This window comes from Panthera onca, chromosome F1, assembly GCF_046562875.1.
Source record: "Panthera onca isolate mPanOnc1 chromosome F1, mPanOnc1 haplotype 2, whole genome shotgun sequence".
NCBI classification, from domain to species: domain Eukaryota; kingdom Metazoa; phylum Chordata; class Mammalia; order Carnivora; family Felidae; genus Panthera; species Panthera onca.
In genome coordinates this window covers 19,540,315-19,555,085 of record NC_138355.1, presented here as the reverse complement: position 1 = coordinate 19,555,085, position 14,771 = coordinate 19,540,315, and the positions used below count along the sequence as shown (strand labels likewise).

At 44.4% G+C, this 14,771-nt stretch overlaps 1 protein-coding gene across 7 annotated transcripts in view; it reads right to left on the bottom strand.

Annotated features, from left to right (window-relative positions):
- The window catches only part of RABGAP1L (RAB GTPase activating protein 1 like), a 753,436-nt gene that overhangs the window by 200,578 nt on the left and 538,087 nt on the right, over window positions 1–14,771 (bottom strand). For all 7 annotated transcript variants that reach the window (XM_060644898.3, XM_060644899.3, XM_060644901.3 and 4 more), the window contains one exon: window positions 14,666–14,707. In XM_060644898.3, coding sequence (XP_060500881.1) covers window positions 14,666–14,707 — 42 coding nt within the window. The remainder of the gene's footprint in view (window positions 1–14,665; window positions 14,708–14,771) is intronic.

Sequence of the window (14,771 nt, the reverse complement as noted above, 5' to 3'; positions counted from 1 at the left end):
GTTTCAAGAAATTAAAGGGGCACCTGGGTGGCTCAGTTAAGTGTTGGACTTTGGCTCTGGTGATGATCTCATGGTTTGTGGGTTTGAGCCCCGCGTCGAGCTCTGTGCTGACAGCTCAGAGCCTGGAGCCTGCTTCAGATTCTGTGTCTCCCTCTCTTTCTCTGCCCCACCCCTGCTTGCTCTCTGTCTCTCTCTGTTTCTCAAAAATGAATAAACCTAAAAAAAGGAAATTAAAGAAAACCTAAATAAATGGAAAAATATCCTGTGTTCATGAAATATCCTTTGTTCATGAACAAATGGATTCTAAAATTTATGTAAGACATGCAAGGGGACCACAACAGCCAAACAATCTTGAAAAAAAAACAAAAAACAAAAAACAAAGTTGGAGGACTCCCACTTCCTGATCTCAAAACTTAACTATAAAATTATAGTACTCAAGACAGTGTGGTACTGGCATGAGGACAGACAAAAATCAATGGAATAGAGTCAAGAAATAAAACCATCTGTCGATAGTCAACTGATTTTTGACAAGGATGCCAAGATCATTCAATTCAATGGGAAGAGAACAGTCTTTTCAACAAATGTAATCAGGAGTGTTGTGACAAAGAACCATAGACTGAGTGGCTTAAGTAGCAAAATTTCCCACAATTCTGGAGGCTAGAAGTCCAATGTGTCAGCATAGTTGGTGTCTTCTGAGGCCTCTCTCCTTGACTCATAGATGGCTGTCTTCTCCCTGAGTGTTCACATGGTTGTCCCTCTGTGTACAACTGTGTCCTAACCTCCTCTCCCTACAGGGACACTAGTCCTACTGGATTAGGGTCCACCCTAATCACCTCATTCTAACTTCATTACCTCTTTAAAGACTCTATCTCCAAATACAGTCATCGTCTCAGGCACTGGGGGTTAAGATTTCACCACATGAATTATTTGGTGGGGGAGGATGACCGTAATACTGTATCTTGCTGCATATACAGAAACAAATTCAAAATGGACCAAAGACCCGAATGTAAGAGTTGCAATGATAAAAACCTTAGATGAAGAAATTTTGGGCGGTTGAGAAGATGGCGGAGTAGGAGGATCCTGAACTCATCCCATCCCACATTTTCAACTGGGTATCACTCACATTCAAACTGATAAACTGGAGAGTGATCCAAAGACTGGGAGAATAAATAAACTCCATGACCAAATAAAGAGAAGGGGCTGTGTGGTAGGGTCCCCTCCCTAAGGAGAGAGGGAAAAAAAGGGAGCGAAAACTTCAAGGTAACCTGGCTATATATACGCCTACATGACAACATCCCTCATGACCTTGTAAACGGAGATGACTTGATCAGACTGCATGTTTATGTGTGTTACCATATATGGGAGACAAAGAAATAGAAAATGTATAAAAAAAAAAACTATGCCATGTGACGTTGGGTGCTCAGTTGTTTGGGTATGAACCCAACTGAGCAGTGCCAGCAGGAATAAAAGTTGCTTCCTGGAAATTAAAAGCCTTGGTGTTACAACTCTCTGTGCAAGAATCCTGCTACATTGCTTGGGGACTCTTCTGAGATTCGGAGATGGTGCGTTTCCACCTCCTTTGCCACCAAGGTACGAGCCTCGGAGCACCAGGAAAAGCAACCTCGCCTGGTGCCAGTGAACTGCTTGATCCATAGGAGATTAGTCTGTCCCAGTGAGTTGGGGGCAAGGGCCCCACGTGTGTTAATGGAACCCTTGAGGCCCAGGAACCAGCGTAAGGAGTGCCACCCATCAGACTGTTAAGAACTGAGGTTCGTTTTGGCAGACCTGCCCCTAAGAGGCAGAAGGGGAACCTGATCACCTCCCAGAATTGCCCTAGTAATTTCACAAGGGACGAGGAATGAAGCTGCAACTCTAAGGCGCTGAATGTAGGGCGTTGGGCTGGAGTCGTGTGAATGAGATGGGCAACAGGAAGGTTCCGACCTGACCAAGGGCCAAAGCAAGTGTTGAGTCCCCATCCCCGGTTCTGTGGTGACCTCATATGGCTTAAGGTGGTGTCAAACTTTCTTGGGAGTCTGACCTGGGTCAGGGATTGAAACTGAACCCGCCAAAGCTAAGAGGCGCCTGAAATATCTCCAAGAGGTGAGTGGCGGGAAACGGACAAAGTGAGTGTATGTCCTCTCCAAACTAGTCCCTCCTCCTTCCTTTGTTTCCCCCCTCATGTGCGTGAAAGTCCTCTGTTAGGGGGAGGAAATGGGTGGAAAGCAGAGTAAACCGACTACCCTAGAGTGTATGTTGAGAAATTTCAAAAAAGGGATATTCAGGAAATTATGGTGTGAAATTAACTCCTGAAAAGCTCCAGACATTCTGTGAAATTGGCCATCATTTGGGGTGGGCTGGCCCTCTGAGGGCTCACTTGATAAGGAACTAGTTGGCCAAGTGTTCAGGGTCATTGCAGGGGACCCAGGCCACCTTGACCAATTTCCTTATATTGACTGTTGGCAAGACCTGGTCCTATCCTGGCCTCCTTGGTTAAAAGTCTACATTGAAGAGAGCCGTAAGTTATGACGGCTTCCTCCAAATACCAGCCAGAAATTAAAAAGCCCATACTGTTGGGAAAACCTGAAGAAACCCCACCACCATATGACCCACTGTACCCCTCACTGCCACCTGTGCCCCCAGCAGCCCTAACTGCAGAAATCTCATCAGAGTCTGCCCCCAGCCCCAAGGCCTCACCATCCCTAGCACCACCGGCCTCCCCGAATGTGACGGACACCCCAGGACCGGCCTCCCGAAATGTGACTGACTCCCCCGGACCACCAGTCTGACCCCACATATGCCTCCTGAACGACAACTAAAGGATCAGGCCAGCAGAGGCAGCCCCTCTCTGCAGCCACACTGGAGAGCCCTACAGATGTCACTGAGGGCAACCAGGGGACCCATCTATTATGATCAGGAAGGCCAGATCCAAGGAGGCCAACGTGTTTTTATGTGCCAACCCTTTACCACTATGGACCTCCTAAATTGGAAGCACCATACCACCTCCTGAATTGGAAGCACTCAAGTATAGGTGGAGGGTTTGCAAGGACTGAATGATATCAAGAAGCCCTTCTAAATGGCATAAAGAAAAGGGAGGGAGAAGGCCATAAAATATGAGTAAAACATCAGAAGTGCTCCCAGGACCCAAGAAAAGCCTAAGCCAATTTTATGAGAGATTGTGTGAGGCATTTCGTCTCTACATTCCCTTTGATACGGAAGCACCCGCCAACCAGCAGATGATTAATGCAGCTTTGGTAGGTCAGGCCCAGGGAGACACTCAGCACAAGCTGCAAAAACTAGATTTCACTGACGTGAATACCAGTCAGTTGCTAGAAGTATCAACCCAGGTGTTTGTTGACCGTGATCAGGCAGCACGGAAGGAAGAACGCCAAAGGATGCAAAAATAGGCAGATTTGTTAGCTGCCCCTTGCCGGAGCAGTCGAAACACCCCCGGAAGAGGGCCCTGCAGGAAAAGGGCCAAGGCCAGAAAGGGGAGCGGCAGGGAGGAGGGTCTCGCCCTAGGCCAAAAATAGGATGGAATCAGTGTGCTTTCTGCCGTCAGGAGGGCCACTGGAAAAGTCAATGTCCCCAGAGGCCAGACAATTCTCAGCAAGGTTCCAAGCAGAAAAAAAGAGGCCATGTGGTCCAGGGCAGGTTACCGGCCCCACAGTCTCAAGGGGCCCCCAAAAACAATTTTGTGGGGCTAGCCACCATGGAGAACTACGAAGAGGACTAGGACAGACCGTGGTCTATTTGGTTCAGCCCTCAGGAGCCCACGGTCCGAATGAATGTGGGGGGCCGACCCACTGACTTTATAGTAGATACTAGAGCAGAACACTCAGTAGTGACCTGAGCCGTGGGCTCCCTCTCACAGACACAAGCACCATCATGGGGGCCACAGGCAGTCAGACACATTGTCCCTTCTTATTGCCTCGGCGATACAATTTAGGTGGCCATGAAGTCATCCATGAATTCCTGTACTTCCCTGACTGCCCTGTGGCTCTAATGGGCCATGACCTATTGGGAAAGCTGCAGGCCCAGATAACTTTCAGCTCTCGGGGACAGGCTGCTCTGACCCCATGGAAACCAGAAGCAAAGATTATGACTCTCACGATTCCCCAAGGGGAGGAATGGCGCCTCTATAATCTTAAGGAAAAACCACAGCCAGTGTCTGAGCTTCCCATTAAGGTCCTAGGGGTGTGGGCTGAAGACGGCCCACCAGGACTGGCCTGAAACATACCCCCTGCGGTTGTAGAATTAAAGCCCAGGGCAGAACCCAGCCGCCAGAGACAATATTTCATCCCTTACAAGGCACAGGTCGGGATCCAGAAACAGCTGGAGAGACTTTTAAAGTGTGGGATCCTCTGGCCTTGCCAGTCACCTTGGAACACGCCCCTCTTGCCTGTCCAAAAACCAGGCACAGACAACTACGGGCTGGTTCAGGGCCTGCAAGCAATAAACCAGGTAACTGTCACCATACACCCAGTGGTCCTGAACCACTATACACTTTTGGGGCTCATTCCTGCTGAAGCCACCTTTTTCACCTGTTTGGATCTTAAGGATGCCTTTTTCTGCATCCGCCTGCCCCCAACCCCCCCCCCCCCCCCCCCCGCCCCGGGGCCAATTGACCTTTGCCTTCCAATGGGAGGATCCTGAAAATGGTGACAAGGGCCAATTAACTTGGACCAGGTGGCCTCAGGGGTTCAAACCCACCCCCCAACCATTTTTGGCAGTGACTTAAAAGCCTTTGCAGTGGATCAGTACGACCGTGTCCTGATTCAGCACAGGGATGACGTGGTGCCAGCTGGGAGGTCCCAGGAGGGCTGCATGGAAGGGACTCAGCAGCTCCTTACCCTCCTATGGAAAACCGGTTACAAGGTCTTAAGAAAAAAGGCCCAGATCTGTCAGGAAAAGGTGAAATATCTTGGCTTCCACCTGTATCGGGGTAGTGCAACCCAGCCCAGAGAGGAAGCAGGCTGTTTGCCGGCCCCAAAACCTGACGCCAGGTTCAAGAGTTTCTTGGGGCTGTAGGTTTATGTAGGATCCGGATACCTAACTTTTCAGTCCTGGCAAAACCCCTCTATGACACTACAAAAGGGGGGAGAGAGGGAACCCCTGATGTGGGAATCAGTACAGCAGAAGGCCTTCGAGGAACTAAAGCAAGCCCTTGCTAATGTGCCTGGTTTAGGGCTCCCAGACATGACCAAGCCTTTCTCTCTGCATGTCCATGAGTACATTGGACTCCCTGGGCCTGACCTAACTCAGATATTGGGGTCATGGCATCGCACGGTGGCATATCTCTCCAAGAAACTTGACTCTGTGGCCCAAGGCTGCCACGGCCCTCGTAGTGTCTGAGGCTGACAAGTTAACTATGGGACAGGAATTGAGAGTCCGAGTGCCACATTCAGTATTGACATTAATGGAATACAAGGGACAGTCCTGGCTAACCAACGCCAGGATGGCCAGATATCAGGGAATGCTATGGGAGAACCCACGCATCCGCCTGGAAGTAATGCCGACCCTGAACCCTGCAACTCTATTGGCTGTTGGGCCAGGCCAGCCAGACCATGACTGTATTGAAGTCATGGAAGAGGTGTTTGCCAGCCGACCAGACTTGAGGGATCAGCCCCTCAGAGACCCCGACACTGAATATTTCACTGATGGTAGCAGTTCTGTAAAAAGGGGAGAGCATCTTGCAGGTTATTCCATGGTGATCCTGAACTCTGTCATTAAAGCAGAGCCCCTGCCGAAGGGGACTTTGGCACAAAAGGCAGAGCTAATTGCTCTAACCCGAGCCCTCCAACTGGTGGCAGGGATACGTGTTAATATATACACAGCCTCTACATATGCCTTCACCACCCTCCACGTACGTGGGACCTTATACAAAGGGGAGGGTCTAATAAACTCTGGAGAAAAGGACATAAAATACGGTGAGGAAATCCTTGAACTCTGAGATGCTGTGTGGGCCCCTAAAAGTGTGGCAGTCATGTATTGCTGGGGACATCAAAGGGGAGACACCATGGCTGCATGGGGAAACCGAAAGGCAGACCAAGAGGCAAAGCTAGCAGCTTCCAAAGGAGTAACATAATCAGCGGCCTTAACCACCACACTGTTCCCTAACCCGCTGACAGAATGGGACCCTAATTACTCACACCATGAAAGTACTTGGTTTAAGACTGAAAATGGAAACTACCTCCCAGGTGGATGGTGGAAATCTGAAGACAGCTGAGTGACAATTCCTGAGGCCCTGGCTCCAGCCTTTGTCAAGCAGTTCCATCGGGAGACTGCTATTGGCCCCTGAAACAATGTTAGGCCGATATTTCTACATCCCTCGGCTCTCCAGCATAGCTCTGGTGGTATGTGAGCAGTGTGAAACCCACACCCGGAATACCCATGTCAGGGACGCAAGGCTGCTCCTGAGGTGCAGAGTGTCGGGGGAGCCCCATTTGAAAATGTGATGGTGGACTTCACTGAGCTACCCTGGGCTTGGGGCTGTAAATATCTGTTGGTCTTTGTGTATACTTTCTCAGGCTGGGTGGAAGCCTTCCCTACTTGCACAGAAAAGGCACATGAAGTGGCCTGACTTCTTCTAAAGGAAATCATCCCACAATCTGGGATCCCCATCACTATGGGTTCAGACAACGGGCCAGCGTTCAAGGCTGAGGTGGTGCAGCTGGTGGCAACAGGGCTAAAGATCACCCGGAAGTTATACTCAACATACCGACCCCAGAGCTCCGGGAAGGCGGGACAAATGAACAGAACCTTGAAGCTACAATTAAGTAAACTGTGCCAAGAAACCCATCTGCACTGGGACCAGGTGTTTTCAATAGCCTTGTTTAGAATCAGGTGCAGCCCCAATAAGCAAACAGGGGTTTCCCCTTATGAAATCCTTTATGGGTGCCCTTCACCAATTATTAAGGAGGTATGGGGGGGTTTAAATGAGATAGGCAATTTAACCCTAAGGCAACAGAGCTCTGGGCTCTACTCTAACTGCCCTACACCTATGGGTTAAGAGCAATGGCCTGTGAGTCTGACCACAGATGCTCACTCCTCTGAGCCAGGAGATGCTGTATGGGTAAAGGAGTGGAATGTTCAACCACTCAAACCCCTTTGGAGGGGCCTGTTCACTGTCATTTTGTTCACCCCTACTGCAGTAAAAGTAGCCGAGGTGGGTCCCTGGATTCACCACAGCAGAGTGAAGCCGGCATCCTGGGACTGGGAGTGCATTCCTGATCCATCCACGCAGTGTACGGCGACCATACGAAGAAGCAATCTGCAACGCCAGAGACTCCGGCAGGGGACCGCTGCCCTGCATTAGTCACTCCAGAAGCTGACCAATCTACGCACGACAGAAGCTTGAGGAATCGCCGGTCCAGTGAAATAAATAAATTGTCCTTATTTCCTATATCTGCCTTCTTACTGTGATGCACTGTCACCCCTTGTTTCTCACTATTATTGCAACTTTTCCCCCTACTTTTTGCTATTGGATTGGCAGAGGTTGCCCCAGTCAGCTGGAAATGTGGCGAGAGGTTTCTGTTAGCACCCACTTTCACCCACTTATGTGACCCATGTATTCGCATAACCAGGTCAGGCCAAGGAGTCACCTGGACCTTACTGTACCATACCCATTTGTCATGGCAGGGAAGGACCGTGGGGACATGCATACACAATGAGTCCACCTATCCCATCTGCCACCGGGGAAGTCAATACACTTGCTTTAACCCACAATACTCCCCAAATGAAGATTGGTTAGAAGTCTGACCTTCTCGGGAGGTGGGGGGAGTCTTGATCAGCTGGACACAAATCACTAACCCCAAGTGTCCGGTGTCAATACTGTTTGATGTATGTGCAGTTATAGCTATTGGCCCCAAAGCCTCTGTCGTATGAAAAAAGCGGGCACTTGTCATGGAGAGCCCAAGGACTCTTGACATACCATGCGGAGGCTTAGACTGGGAATGAAAATACTGACTCAATAATAAATACACGTGTGAGGAGAACGGTTTATGTGCCTATATACCTGAGTTTTTATGCCCCAGTTGGAGCTGTGTTTCATAGGCTACTTGGGAAAAAAAAAAGTCACAACGGCACTCCTTTAGAAGGGGGCTGCTACATCAGGTTGTCAATCAAAAGCCTGTTACCCTGTTAATTTCACCATCATTAACCCAGAAGACTACAAATGGCAATGGGGCACCCGAATTGACATCCGAATCTATGGGCGAGGCAGACCCAAGGACTGTGCTATATTTCAAGACGGTCACTACCACCCATATGACCACATCCCATCAAGTCTTCCACTCCTTCTGTAAGGGAATAATAGTCCCCTCCCATTTCAGTCCCAGGAAGGAACTTGTTTCTAGCCCTGGCAGAGACTACAGCCCAGACCCTAAAGATCTCTTCATGCTATGTATGTGGGGGAACCAGCATGGGGGAACAATGGCCATGGGAGGCCAAGGAATTAGATCCCCTCAAGCCTTATAATGGAACAAAATATCCCAGTTCTACTACCGGGGTTTGGCTCCTCAAAACCTCAATCATTGGGAAGAACTGTCTTGCCCAATGGGGAAAAAATTTCACCATCCCTGTTGGAAACTTAACATGCCTAGGCCAAAGGTTTTATAATTTAACCACCTGGGAAACCCAAGGGTGGGGGTCCCCGGGTCACCTTGAGCCAGACCCTTGCCCCTTGTTTAACTTCTCTCATCTCCAAGAGGACTGGGACAACACTGATGCAGCCATCAAATGGCAGGCCCCAGGTAGACTATACTGGGTATGTGGGAGAACAGCCTATACAGTACTTTCCTTAGGCTGGTCAGGGTCATGAGTGCTGGGGACTATCCATCCATCTTTATTTCTACTCCCACTTGCAAGGGGAGAACATCTGGGAGTTCAAATATACGGAGATAGAGAGGCTCAAAAAAAGTGGCGTGCCTTGAAAATTGGCAAATGGAAAGATAATGAATGGCCTCCTGAGCATATAATCCATTATTATGGCCCTGCCACCTGGGCAGAGGGTGGGTCCTGGGGCTACCGCACTCCCATTTGCATGCTAAACCACATAGTCAGACTGCAAGCAGTTGTAGAAATTATAACCAATGAAACTGACAGAGCTCTTAATAGTCAAGCAACAAACCAAAATGCGCAATGCCATTTATCAAAATCGCTTGGCCTTAGATTACCTGCTTGCTTCTGAGGGAGGTGTTTGTGGAAAATTTAACCTGAGCAACTGCTGCCTACAGATAGATGATGAGGGAAAAGTCATAGAGGAGATCACAGATCAAATGAGAAAGGTTATTCATGTCCAGTCCAGACTTGGAAAGGTGAAAACCCCGGGGAGTTATTTGGAGGATGGTTTTCAACTCTTGGGGGGATTCAAAACCCTCATAGGAATTATCCTCCTAATTTTGGGAGGGTGCTTAATCTTACCCTGCTTAGCTCCCTTGATTGTGCAGTGTGTCTCCAGTCTCATTGAGGCTATGGTTGAGAGAAAAACAGCCGCTCATGTAATGAGGTTATGGAAATATAAAAAGAAAAGATGCATGGTATGGCCTCAATCTTTTTGTATTTGTTGAGGCCTATTTTGTGACCTAATATGTGATCTCTTCTGGTGAATGTTCCATGTGCACCTGAAAACAATGTATTCTACTTTTTTAGGATGGAATGTTATGAATCTATCTGTTAAGTCCATTGGGTCCAGTGTGTCATTCAAAGCCACTATTTTTTGCACATGCACATGCACAAGCGAGCGGGGGAGGGGAAGAAAGAGAGGGAGATTATCCCAAGCAGGCTCTCCACACTTAGCACAGAGCCTGATGCGGAGCTCCATCTCACCACCATGAGATCACGACCTGAGCCGAAATCAAGAGTCGGACGCTTAACCAACTAAGCCACCCGGGTGCCCTGCATGTTCATTATTTCTTAGTGAAAGAGGTCACTACAACAGTCCAAGTTAAAGGGTGTGGCAGCCTAACTACCAAAGTGGGAAGAGTCTAAAAATCCTTAAGAAGTAGAATCAACAGGAGTTGATGACTCAGTAGATGTTGGGGATTAAGAAAAGAAGAGCATTAAGGATAACTTCAGGTTTCTGCTTTGAGCAGCTGGGTAGTACCTTCACTTAGGTGAAAGTTACTGGAGGAGGCACAGGTCTGGGAGGGCATATCAGTTCAGTTTTGGCTTTTAGATTTGATGTGCCTCTGAAACATCCAAACAGAAATGGTAAGTGCAAGCCAAATATTTGGATCTGGGCTAAATATAAAGATGAGAGTGAACATTTATAGATGAAACCAGGGGAATGAACAAGATCAGCAAGGAAGAAGCACCAAGTGTGTTCTTAGAGGCCAGAACCCTGTGGAACTCCAAGTTAATGACTAGAGGGGAGAAAGGACTGAGCAGAAGTAAAATGAGAGGAAGGCGAGAGGGAGATTAAAAAAAAAAAAAAAAAAAAAGACAGAAGCCAAGGGAGAGCGTTTCAGAAAAAGGGAAGTGTTATGTCTTTATGAGGTTTTGATAACTGTTGAAGATTCAAGGAAGATAAAAATGGAAACAGGTCCACTGATTTTGTTAGTTACTTCATAAAAAAAGCTTCAATAGAATGGTAAGGAAAAAAGACCATAGTGGTTGAAAAGCCAAAAACATCAGATATGTTTCAGAACTTTTACATAATATAAAAAGCTCATCTAAGCCAGGCGCATTCTTCTAAAATTTAGCCGGCAGCAACTGGCTTCCCTAAAAAAATAAAAAAATAAATAGATGTTCCCAAATGAAAGAACACTGGACTCTTCAAAACTGCCTGAAGAGCTCTGTTTGTTTATTTACAGTGAAACAAATTGGTATAATGATTACTTTTTCATCTGCTTTTACAACTTGCTTTTGCTGTCCATTAAAGCACATACTTAGAATACGGAGAAAATGTACTCTCATATTGCTAGTAGAAAGCAATTTTGCAATATGCATCAAAAATTCCAATGTGATCCAGCACATGTAACAGTCTGACCCAGTAACTACATTCCTCAAAGTTTATCCAAAAGATACTGCATACTAAATAAGTATTCAAAGATGGAAATTTAGGGATGTGTGTCTAACAGGAAAGGTCTAGAAACAACTTAAACATCCATAAAAATTAAATATAAAATTGATTAAGTAAAATCATGGTATACACAATAAGACACTAATCAGTTATCAAAAAACCTAAGGCAGCTCTATGCACAATAACAGTACCTGGGTGCAGGGTCATACTCACAAGTTTCCAGGCACCAATCATATACTAACTCATTAAACTCTAACAATCCTATGAGAAAGATGTTACTACTATCTCCATTTTAAGGATAGGGAAACTGAAATTTATCTAAGATTGCTAGATAAATTGTGGGAGACAGGATCGGAACTCAAGTAGTCTGGCTCCAGCATCCATGCTTTTAACCACTACATGTCTGTAGTGACAAAGAAGATAGTCATCATATATTATTAAATGAAAAAGAGTCTTGTTCATCAGCAATTTTTGAAAGAAAACAGAAGTTCATCCTTTTACATTGTTCTGGATTTACCTCTCAGATCCCATCGTCTTAACTGTAATCCTCAAACCCATGTTAAAAAATCTGTATGTACATATACATATATATGTATGTAGATAGGTAATGCATGCTTACATATTCATAGACGAAAGCATGGAAAGAAGATCTTACACTGAACTTTTATTATGGTTACTAGGGATGGAATCATGAATGGATTTTCTTTATCTCTGTTTATATACACACATAAGGCATCAAATGAACCACTTTCTGAATGCAAAGAACCTATTCTGATAAAAAATTCTCAGCCAACATGAACTGGCTAAGATTAATTCTGATTGATCACGTCTAATCTATTATAATGTACTATACGCTGTGATTATTGAACGTTTCATATAATAAACGAATTAAATTTGAGGGAATGTATCTAACCTACCTAACGTATACTGCCAATATCCTAAATGATCTGATGATGCTATGTACTATAGTGAATCATTCTTTTAGCTCAAAACCTTTCTATGAAGACTATTTCTAACCCAAAAGAAAGCAGCTTCCATTCAGAAAGTAGGTGTCTTTAAACCATACTGAGCAACAGAGACCTTCACCTATAATTATGCTGCTTAAAAATATTATAAATTCAGCTTTGCCATTACTAAGCCAAAAGACTTTAGGCAACCTGGGGTCTTGGCTCCCTCAATTATCAGCTGTGGGAGAGAATTATATAGTTTTCTCTGGTTAACACAACTCACAATTCTCTTACAAATAACACCTGGATATTTAATGTGCTAATGGATAACTTATGTTGGGCTCATAAGCATTTTGAACTGTCCCTAAGTTTGTTTTATTTAATATAAACAAATATACATTACTTTATATGGCTTCTTAGATTAGAAGCTAAAAGTTAGTCACTGTCATGTATGTTTGGGATATTCTTTTTCCAGGTGGAAAAAGATCTGGTCCCGGCAATCAGATCAATTTGGTACACTTCAATTCAGCCTATATATACTGTCTCTAAGACAGCTCCAAGATTCATACAAGGAAGGGATGTAAATATGGGCCACTAGTGGGAAAGCTCTCCTTTTTACTTTCTCTAACTAGGCAAGTTCTCCAAGATGACACTAGATGAACATCCACGTATTGTTACAGAAGATACAAAAACCTTTCTGCCCTGTAGCCAGAGAATGTCCCCTGCACAGGTGACATCAGGTTAAGATGGACAAAAATAAATGAAAATAATGCAATCAAACCAAAAGAACCTGCTAATCAGGAAGATAACTGACCAGGCAGATACGCTGCTGACACAGAGTATAGGTCAAATATACTTATTGGAGGAAATCCTGGGTTACCCCCAAAAGACAGAGTGTGTGCTAAGAGCACCAATAAAGAAAAGTCAGCAAAATAATGAAGAAAGGCATTTTGGGAAAGATATAATACCTGAGGCTTAAAAACAAATTAGACAAGATAGGACAAATCACAACTTTGTTGGACTCCCTTACACTTGCTTTACGGCTAAGTATTGTTTGTTGTCTGAATTACATAAAACTTTCACTGCTTGGGCATTCTAAAAGTCTTATCCCAGCCCTATACCAAAAGTTCTTAGAAGTTTTTGGTTTTGATTTGTCCTAATGACAAAAAACAAATAGAAAAAATTGGAGGTAGAGATCCATGACTTCATTAAAAGACACATGCAAATATATTTTTGTTATTTTATTAAAAACATTTTTTAATGTATATTTATTTTTTAGAGAGAGAGTAAGCGAGCAAGCGGAGGGTTAGAAAGAGAGGGAGACAGAGGATCCAAAGTGGGCTTGGTGCGGACAGCAGACAGCCCAACGAGGGGCTTGAACCCATGAACTGTGAGATCACGACCCAAGCTGAAGTCAGACACTTACCTGACTGAGCCACGCAGGTGCCCCGTTTTTGTTACTTTATTGAAGAAATTTTAAATATTTTCCTAACTTCCAAAATAACTTTAGTATAAGAATTGTTCGTATCTAAACTCAAAATTATTGAATGAACAATTTAAAGTACAATTTATGAACTTCACAAAAAACAGATGTTTAACAGAATAGGAGGTGAGGATAGTACCCCACTTCTTGATGTACACAAGACCCATATTATGTCACGTCTTTGTTTTGGGTCAAGGTATTTAAGTACGGAAATAAAATATCCAGTGGCTCTCTGAAGACTTCAAGTCATTATCTTTTGGAAAATTTGGAAGAATGATGGGGAAGCTAGAAACAAATTCTGAGTTACCCTGTGAATATAACTATAATCACAATAATGACAGCTAACATTTATTAGGCAATAAAATGTCCTAGACACTATATTAAGGATTTTTATATATCATCATATTTAATTCTTACAATAATCCCATAAATTAGTGTCTATTATTATCTCAAAACTCAGGGTCTGAGCACTTACAGCATTTTGCCCAAGGTCGTACACCAGAGCTGAAATTAGATCCAAATCTGTCCAAGTCCAGGGTCTGGAATTTTAACAACTATGTTTTATGGGGAAAGGGTGAGTCTGCATTTTTTTTTTTTTTTTTTAATAAATAAGGCAATTTTCACCTTCAGCAACAGAATGTCATCTCTGACTGAAGGACAAAAACTGACTGACTGGATTACTTTCAGCAACTCTGCAGCAAATGTCTTGCTATTACCACACTGTTAAAGCTGCACGGATATGTTGATATAAAATCCAACAAGGTAATTATAATTGAATTCTAAAGTGCTTATAAGTTTCTAGCTCTCAGAGAAAGAAGTGCAAATTGAAATGTAGCAGTTTCTTTTTTAGTCAGTATATTATAAAAGCTTGCTAATAACTCAATTCTATGTTTAGATACCTCCAGGGATGTTATCATGGTAAGAAATATTTTAAGAAAAAGGCTGGCATCATTTTGACAGAAAACAGGTTTTAAATTTTTCTCTTACATCATCCAACTCGTATGAATGAAAACAACTTTATATGTTGCTGGAAGGAGTGCTAGGATAGTAAAATTAAATAGATTATAAGAAAAACAAAGAAACAAACTCTAAATAAACAACAAAGGAGAGAATCAGAGTTCCTCCCAAAAGTCTTCTGTTGTGTTCAAGAATCTAGAATGAGTCAAAGGCTATACATTTGAATTATGCCCAATTTAAAGATAAAAACAGACTTACCTTTAGGAGAGCCAAGGCTACATGAAAGATAATATTCAAACCCTGAAATAGAAAAAGAGAGTCCAAATCAATACTGCCACATCTACCACTGTTTTATTAAGTTTCC